The following is a 9,033-nucleotide window of genomic DNA, read 5'->3' as shown; positions in this document are numbered from 1 at the left end:
CACACTTCAGTTTCCCTCTCTGCAAGTAAAGTGCGAAACAAACCCAATCAAACTCGAGTTTTGTGAAAACAGAGCTTTAGAGAGAGAAACAAATAATGGAAAGTGAAGAGAATACGCAGGAACCTCATCTTGTGCTCGCTAACAAGCTATTCTTACTCACCCACCCAGACGTACAAGACATCGAGAAAGTCCGCCTCCGTGATGAGGTCTTCGCCGCCGTCAAAGCCGACGGTAACCACCACCAACGCCAAGTTTTTTTTTTTTTTTTTTCTTTTTCTTTTTCATTATAGGTAAAATATTGTGTTTCTGATGTATTGTTTGGGTGCAGATATGGCTCCGCTCTATGAAACCCTAGCGGCCAATTCAGTGCTGGATATGGATCAGTCCGATTTGGATTCGATGCGTGCCAAGATTGATGAGGAGCTCAAAAAGCTCGACGAGAAGTGAGTTCATATTCTATTTTCATTATGCATATATGGATAAATGTAGGCCTAAATTTTTTGTGGAATCAGTTGTTATGCTAGTCAATTGGGATTTGGGAATGCACCTTCCTAATAATATTGAAATTCAACTTTAATTTTTTAATTAATGATTTGATGTGTGTGAAAATTTGTATACACAGATCTTTGATTCGAAATTGTAGAGTAAGTTGGAGTGGTTTACCGTGTCTCTTTGTGGAATTGATTGATATTCTGCATTACATTGGTGAGTATGATGGGTATTTGAATTTCAGAGTAGTAAGAACTATTAGTGCTAACTTTAGGAAAACTTTCAAGTATGGCTTTACTATTGACTGTGTGCATTATTTAAAAAGTTAAGTAACAAATTGGCAGTGGTCCATTTCTCAGAGAAAAGAAAGATAAAGATAAAGAAAGTGAAAATCAATATTTGACGCCTCGAGAGATTGTTTTCAGTGAGAAATTTTCAGTTTCAAAATGATGATCATGAAAAAATCTAGTATCCTTGGGAACAAAGGTTTTCTTAACCTGAATATTGTTTTGTCTGTTTTGTAAAAGTTTTAGGTAGAAACTTGGACAAGGAAGCAAATTTAAAAATCTGAGTGGACTTACAGTGTTTCTAGTAGTGTGAAAAATGGAGGCATGACCGTGGAGAGGGAAAGGGAAAGGGAAAGGGAAAGGGAAAGGTGGGAGGAGCTTTCTTTCTTTACTGCAGAAAGAGGGAGAACGAAAGAAAGGGAGGAGGGATCTCTCCTCCACACTGACCCTTCTTTTGCTTTTTCACCCAAAATTTAGCATAATAGCGGAGGGGGTTCCCTCCCCTTCCCCTCAAAATTTGATTTTCTTCCTCTACTATTAGAATCACTCAGTACCCCTTAACTTCTTAATTTCTTTCAGTCTCAACCAAACAATATGAGATAAGGAATCCTTCATCTCTTTAGTTAGACACTTATACTGTATGCCTATTCTATACCTCCCGTCTTTCCTTCCGTTCAATTTTCCATCCTTCATACCAGCCAGAGCATTAACTCTTCTTTGGAAGAGGATTGCGTGGCATGATCTATGCAATATACTGTGGCATTATTGAACTTCAATATTTCATGTGCCTATATGGATTTGAGGATGTTTTTGATGAGGAAAGCAGGGGTTTCGAGTTATGAATATGAGTGACTTCTGGTGCTTGAAAAGATGATTTGGAAAATATATTTATCTAGAGAATGAAAACCCAAGATCAACTGAACTTACTAAGCCTTAATATAAAAAAATTATTGAATCAATTCCTTACAAGGCCATAAAAACTACGTAACGGAATTAGGGTCAGTATGATGATTATGATCTAAATGCTTCCACAATAGGTGATCCTCATGGATTATGGCTTCAGCTTTGAGTCCACCATCTCTCTCTCTTCCCACCTCCATCACTATAGTCATGACTTTGTTTTATCATCATTTCCTTGCCTTCATTCCCTATGAAAGGGTCGGCCACATGACTTCGTTTCACATGACAAATACCTTTTTCATTACAGCAATGTGGATGTTTAATTTCTTTTTCTTTCATCTCCAGTTTTGTTATTTAAACTTTGTAATTTCTTCAATTCATTTGATGGGCTTCGTGTTTCTTTACTTATGCTGTTAAATAATCTATATCATGATTCCAATTTTAAGAAAACGAGTCCTCCAATTTAATAGTTTTACCCACTGCTTACCACTCTCTGAGATTATCTTTGCACTTTGCACTTTGCACGTCAAGTTATGATTTGATAGGAAAATGTTCCTTCGAATTTTTAGGGGATTAACCATTTTTTTTCTTTTTAGTGTTGTTAAATTCTATTTTTAATTGATTGGTGATGAATTTCTGGCAAAATATTGATATTTTGTATAATGTGTTTGACAATGAAATGTCAACCATTATTTTATTTTCTTTTATTTTTATATAATTTGTCTATGCTTGAATTATTGAGATGAACAATGTTTAGGTACTCTCCCTCTCTCTCTCTCTCTCTCTCTCTCTCTCTCTCTCTCTCTCTGACACACACACACACACACACACACAATCACTGCTAATTACTTTTGCTCGTCTTTTTTAAGTATAGAAACCCACCCAAACTTGAAAACTTATGTTTATTCACTTGGTTTAAGATGCCTTGTGAAAGTTGTTTTGACCGTTAACCCAAGGCTCTGAGGTGCCAGAGTGTGAGCAGTGAATTTGACTTGGAGGTTTTTGTTAAAAATCGTTAAGCCCTTCTAAATTCTAGTTAGTTTTTCGTGGAGATTGTTTTTTAGTCTACAGTTAAACTTCAATTTGAATAAACCAACTCACAAATGAGCAACAAATAGAAAGTAAAGTAGAGTAGACTCACAAGATTTTTAGTCACTCACAATCCAATACCAAAAAAGAGATTACAACTAGGTTCAGTTCACTCACCCTCGAACCCATAGTTACTCCTAGACACAGATGTCGCAAAATTTCTCCTAAAAGTCTTCCAGCCATTTGTTTGCTCGTCAACAACATTCACTCCTCACGAATGACGAACCTGCTTCTCTAGTGATTGCCAGCCCTTGTTTGTTCTATATTTCTTGGTTGAATAGGATCAGATAGATGATGTTCTCCTTGATGAACATCAAATCACACATGATATGTTCTATGGAAACCCTAGATTGAGTAAAACATAAAATTTTCTCTTACAAGAAACATCTTTCTCTCTCTCTCTCTCTAGTTCATTATAGTCACCCAACTCATGTCTAGACTGGCTATAACCCCATATTTGTAGCCAATATAGGATTCCCATACGTTTTAGGTGGTTAATTCTTTGTAAAATTATATTTAGAGAGAGCTTTTAAAAATTTATGTCCGACAAGTTCAATTGATCAAGCCTTTGATCGAACACCCCTGGATACTCCTCGATCGATCGACACTTCGATTAATACATTATAGTTTTGAAAGAGATTTTACCTGTATTATCTCGATCAATCGATCTATACATTCTGGTTTTGAAGAGATTTTAGCTGGATAATCTTAATTAATTGACTATCCGATTAATGTCTTCTTGAATCCTCTCGATCGATCGACCATTCAATCAAGGCACACTGTTTTCCAGTTTGAAATACTAGTTTTGAAAAATACGTGACACTTATTTATTATTTTTTTTTTCCTAGGTGAAACTTACGCACTTTGTCCTTATGAGCACTTGAATTTTCAACCTTTCAATAGTGAAAGGTAGACTACAACCATTGGTGATTGTAAAACTTAAAATTTGAAACTAATTTTCTAAAACACTTTTATAATCCCAACCAAAATTAAATTAGGTCAAACTAGGGCCTTACTAAGGCTAATTTACCCGTGACCTAGATGTGTGATTGATGATGCAAATATTCCGCCGCGTTCTTTGGACTTTGTGTTTACCATGTCCTCAATTGTTGTCCTTGAATGACTCAAGACATTTTGACACATTGCAATGCAGGTTTTGACAGCAGTGCCCATAGTGCAGGTTGAGCTAGGGTTGACACTTCAACCTGCCCAAGTTGAACCCCTAGTATTGGGTTTTGTGGTTGATTACTGATTATTGTTGTAAACTATATCACACGAGAGCCTCTTTTTATGCACCAGTTGATTGGTCTAATCAGGGCCACTCCAAATTCCACCAGTTGCATTTTATCGTGACCTGATCTTTAGATTGTAGTGTGCACCAAGTGATTTTTCCCCATACTTAAACATCTATTCGGTTGCATTTTTTTTAGGATCGCTGATGCTGAAGAGAACTTGGGTGAAAGTGAAGTTCGAGAAACTCATTTAGCTAAATCCTTGTTTTATATCCGAATCGGTGACAAGGTATATAAGAATTGGAACTTGTTAGTTACCAGTACTGATAGTCTTGCTTATTTATTTGCTTCGATTCAGTGAAAATTTCAAACCGAATTATTCCGTATGTCCAGGAGAAGGCATTGGAACAGCTCAAGGTAACTGAGAGCAAAACAGTTGCAGTTGGGCAAAAGATGGATTTAGTATTCTACACACTGCAGATTGGGCTTTTCTACATGGATTTTGATCTCATTTCTAAAAGCATTGATAAAGCGAAAAAGTAAGTGGTAACGTAGTACTTTATCTTTGTTCAATTTTCTTCTGCAGTCCTCTTATTTAAATTATTGCAATTGAATCTCTCATTTCTTACTCTGATGGGCCAATGACAGCTTGTTTGAAGAGGGAGGTGACTGGGAAAGGAAGAACCGTTTGAAGGTGTATGAAGGCTTGTACTGCATGTCCACTCGTAACTTCAAAAAAGCTGCCGATCTTTTCCTGGATTCAATCTCAACTTTCACAACATATGAACTCTTTCCTTACGACACCTTTATATTTTACACCGTCCTTACGAGCATTATATCATTGGATAGGGTTTCCCTAAAACAAAAGGTATTCAGTTTTTCATTTCATGGTTCTGGCTTGGCATGGTTACCCCCACTGCATGTGTGTGTGTGCAAGTGCTAAGGATGGTAAATTGGTAATCAACCTGATAAAATTTGTAGTCTGCCTCACTCCTATTTGAATGGGGTAGGGGGTCATTGGGGAGGTCTAAAATTGAGTAAGGGCAGAATTAAGGAACAAATATGAAAACTCAAATGGGTTTGGGATGTGTTAGTAGAAGAGTAACCCTAACCTGTTTCAATTAGACCAACAATGCGAGTGTCGAAGCTACATATGTAGCAAGCGAGGCAGGCTTTTCTTTGTCCAGTATCAGTACAAAGAAGAAACTGAAACCTTAAGGCTTCTATAAAATGACTCCATGACGTGCCTGCCCCTCAAAGACATGCATTTTGCTAAGCCATGGGTGTATTATACAGTCTCGCCACGTGGCACTTGAGGTGTAGACTCCTCTCCTTTTCAGCCGTTCTAGTCATAACACGAATTTCAAAATTCCTACAGTAAAAGGTTAAGACCCAGCAAGGCAACCACCCAGCCTGAATATTTTTTTAGGTTAACTTCACCCTGTCTGCGTCCACAAGGGTTTGAGAAGTTCGGTCTCTTTTAGGATTTGTCAGGGAAGGGTTGGTGTGTGAAAAACCCATTCATTTTCCATCCTTAGTTTCCCCTTCTTTTATCCTAAGAGAGGGTTTCTCACCCACTCTCTCTCTCTCTCTCTCTCTCTCCCCCTCTGGAAAACATTCTTATTATGATTATTATATATGGCAGGTAGTGGATGCACCCGAAATCTTGACAGTGATTGGAAAGATCCCATATTTGTCAGAGTTTTTGAACTCTCTGTATGATTGTCAATACGAACCATTTTTCTCGGCATTTGGTAAGTAAATATATTGCGTATCACATACTATTTCGAAGGTGTTCAGAATTATATATATGCATCCATGTGGGTGAAATTAGTTTGTTGCATGATTTCAATTTCATTTTTGTGTGCTTCTTTTTGGATACTCACTTCTGATAGCTTCTTGATAGATTCTCAATATGCAATGTTACTGTTGCCCAAGTATAGACTCTAGAGGGGGGGTGATTAGAGTCTTTGGCAAATAATGGCCAATTTTCGGATTTGCAAATTCTATTTAAAACCTTCAACAATTATGCAATAATCAATATATAGGCATAAGCAATTAATAGCATAAATGTAAGGAGATAAGGGAAGAGAAATTTGCAAACATTCACACGGCGATTTTAGCGAGGTTCGGAAACTCCTACTCCCCGGCTCAAGACCCCCCTTGAGACTTCTCAATCCACTATGGCACCTCCTTACGGGTGGAAAGCAAACCTTTGCATGAAGCAACTCCTTGCTTCACTTTGCTAAGAGACAACCTCTCTTAATCTTCCTTTGGGTCACACCAACCCTTACAAATTGAAGCTAGCTTGCGTCTTCTTTCTTGGGCCACACCAGCCCTTACAAATTGAAGATCAAATTTGTTGCATGCAAATATATCTCTCAAAGATAGATATGCAAATATTAGCTCACAACTTTCAGCTCACTCTAGAATATATCTATGAATAGATTGAAGCTCAAGACTCTATGAATGATGTGAGATGAGAGAGTATGATATGAATATAAAAACAAAAGCTCTTTGGATGCTATATAATGTTTCTCAATGGTAGCAACACTTAATCTCGAAGTCCCTAGCTCTATTTATAGAGTTTTGATGAGCTAATTCGAAAATATAGCTGTTGTGCATGCTGTTCAAGGCAAAATAGCCGTTTGAATTTGAATCTCCGCAGGTTCGGTCGACCGAAATAGAACACCTATGTGTTTCGATCGTCCGAAATGGTTCAAGATTGGCCATCATCCTTGTTTCGGTAGACCGAAGAAAACTTTCATAAGTTTCGGTTGACCGAAAGTCCTTCCTCCTTTGTTCTAAAGCATTTTGTGAGAATCGGACGAGCCAATGCATTTGGCTTCTTAGTTTCGGTCGTCTGAAACTCCTAGAGTAACATTTCATTTCCTTGGTTCGGTAGACCGAACTGAGGTGGTCTTGTATAGACCGAAATACCATTGAAGCTTCAGGAATTGTTCTAAGTTAACAAATGAAACAGTTACTCCACAGGACATCTGCGCGTACAAGTAAATGTCTTTACTTTAATTTATATGTCCATTTACTTTAAGTTTATAATGTAAATAAGGAAGTACCCCCCATTTGGTTTCAATAAAAAATACTAGAAAATTGAAATCCAACTAAATCAAAATATAGAAATTCAGTTTTAGTACAAATTTGGATTTCTGACAGTTTTGGTAAAATTGAATCCTTATGTAGACCAATGTAGACTTGGTCAAAAATTCTGATAAAATCAGTTTAGGCTAGTTTAAGTATAAAGAGTTATTACCGGGAAAAATTATTTTGAAATAATCATTATTTCAAAAATTCATTTTTCACACTTTGCCAAAAACACACTTTTTCATGACGCGCATTCTGGGGTCCTAATGTCCGTTACCAACTCATGGTAGTGAAGGCTTCTCATGCCTTAATTGTTGACCAATATGAATTATATGATTGTGTGCATGGTCTTAGCATTTGTAGCACAAGTGATGAGTTCTTTCAAAGCTTATGCAAGCTTTAATTAACTCGTTCTTTAGCAAAGACTCCATATGTCAATTGTATATGAATGAAGTGCATAGTCTATTGCTAATGGATATAGGAGCATATGAATGATGATATGATATGCATGGTCCTATAGAGATGAGCTTCAAATGGATTCATAAATACTTTAACTTTGAATCCTAAACACTCACCATCCTATCTACCCTTTTCTTCAAGCTTTGTCCATGATCTTTAGGCTTTGAGGTAGTCTTGTTTTCTTCCTTCCTTTGAGTTGCTTTCTTAATCATTGATGTCCAAGCTATCTTTGAATGGACTTTGCATTTGGTTCCTTACAACTTCATGTCTTCTTTGTCTCTTTTGTTATCCATAGATGTGATCTTGAGTAATGGAGTTCTTGGAATGGTCTTTATGATCTTCATTGAGGTTCTTCTTTGAATGTGAATCATCTACAACACTCAATGTGAACATTAGTCCTTAAACACCATTAATGGTTTGTTATCATCAAAACCTCTAGATTGTCCTTGGATGGAATCCTTAAGGTCAACAGTTACATATAGCTCGAGTGAGCTGAGTAAGCTTGGGAACCACCTCAAGAACCATAGAAGAAAAAAGGCTGGGAAATGCCAGTAGATAATTGCATTCATTATATCTGGTTAGTCTGACTGAAGGGCTTTGAGTGTTTGATTCTGATAATTTTTGAGGTGCATTTCTATGTCTTTGCTCTATCCAAACAATAAGATTGTAATTGAATAGCAAAAATTATTTAATCATGGTAGATTTTCATACATGAATTCTACTTCATATGGTTGCGATCCAGTTTTCATGAGTACTAGAATTTGATTTATGTGAGGGACACACAGGGTTCACCAATATCATCTGTACTGATTGAACCTCTTATTTTATCGGATTCTATATATTTTATGGTTTGTTTTAATCTTGAATTTTATTTGAATGGCTTGCAGCTGGTTTGGCGGAGCATATAAAATTAGACCGCTATTTGCACCCACACTTCCGGTATTACATGAGGGAGGTTAGAACTGTTGTGTATTCGCAGTTCTTGGAATCCTATAAGAGTGTCACAATTGAAGCAATGGCAAAGGCATTTGGTGTAACGGTTGATTTCATCGACTTGTAAGCAGTTTATTTTCTTGGATGCTGCCAATTGTGCCTCGGATATTTTTAGTTGTTAGTGATGTGCTTAATTCTGTATTTTTATTTTCTACAGGGAGCTGTCCCATTTCATTGCTGCAGGGAAGCTGCATTGCAAGATTGATAAAGTTGCTGGTGTCTTAGAGACTAATCGACCTGATGCAAAGAATGCTCTTTATCAGGCAACTATCAAGCAAGGGGACTTCTTACTAAATCGGATTCAAAAGCTTTCACGGGTGATTGATCTTTAAAGTAGTTAACTGTTTTTTGTGTTTTGGAGATACCAAAACTTGAGCCTAGGAACTTCATGTTGGTTGCTTCATATAACGAACAGAATACTGCTAGAATTCATTTTCATTTTTCTCTGAATTTATTAAAAGTTTTCAAGCTTACTGATTTCA

General features: G+C 36.9%; 1 protein-coding gene across 1 annotated transcript; it reads left to right on the top strand.

Annotated features, from left to right (window-relative positions):
* On the top strand, nt 1-9,033 carry LOC132282956 (26S proteasome non-ATPase regulatory subunit 6 homolog). Its single transcript, XM_059784806.1, has 8 exons — nt 1-231; nt 329-443; nt 4,196-4,286; nt 4,391-4,536; nt 4,646-4,865; nt 5,643-5,751; nt 8,446-8,614; nt 8,709-9,033. Exons 1-8 carry the CDS (start codon nt 96-98, stop codon nt 8,881-8,883), a joined length of 1,161 nt encoding a protein of 386 aa, XP_059640789.1. The 5' UTR covers nt 1-95; the 3' UTR covers nt 8,884-9,033.

The sequence above is a fragment of the Cornus florida genome, unplaced genomic scaffold, assembly GCF_030987335.1.
Source record: "Cornus florida cultivar Cherokee Brave unplaced genomic scaffold, ASM3098733v1 CherokeeBrave_3.0.0_Hap2_Chr11, whole genome shotgun sequence".
Lineage (NCBI taxonomy): Eukaryota > Viridiplantae > Streptophyta > Magnoliopsida > Cornales > Cornaceae > Cornus > Cornus florida.
The sequence above is the reverse complement of the archived record's forward strand: the minus strand, read 5'-3'. Positions and strand labels throughout refer to the sequence as shown.

What these genes read in the sequence shown, in the direction of transcription:
- LOC132282956 (XM_059784806.1), top strand. Translation starts at nt 96, where the DNA reads ATGGAAAGTGAAGAGAATACGCAGGAACCTCATCTTGTGCTCGCTAAC. An exon ending in CGCCGCCGTCAAAGCCGACG is followed by an intron (nt 232 to 328) that starts GTAACCACCACC and finishes GTTTGGGTGCAG; the next exon opens with ATATGGCTCCGCTCTATGAA. An exon ending in GGGTTTCCCTAAAACAAAAG is followed by an intron (nt 4,866 to 5,642) that starts GTATTCAGTTTT and finishes TATATATGGCAG; the next exon opens with GTAGTGGATGCACCCGAAAT.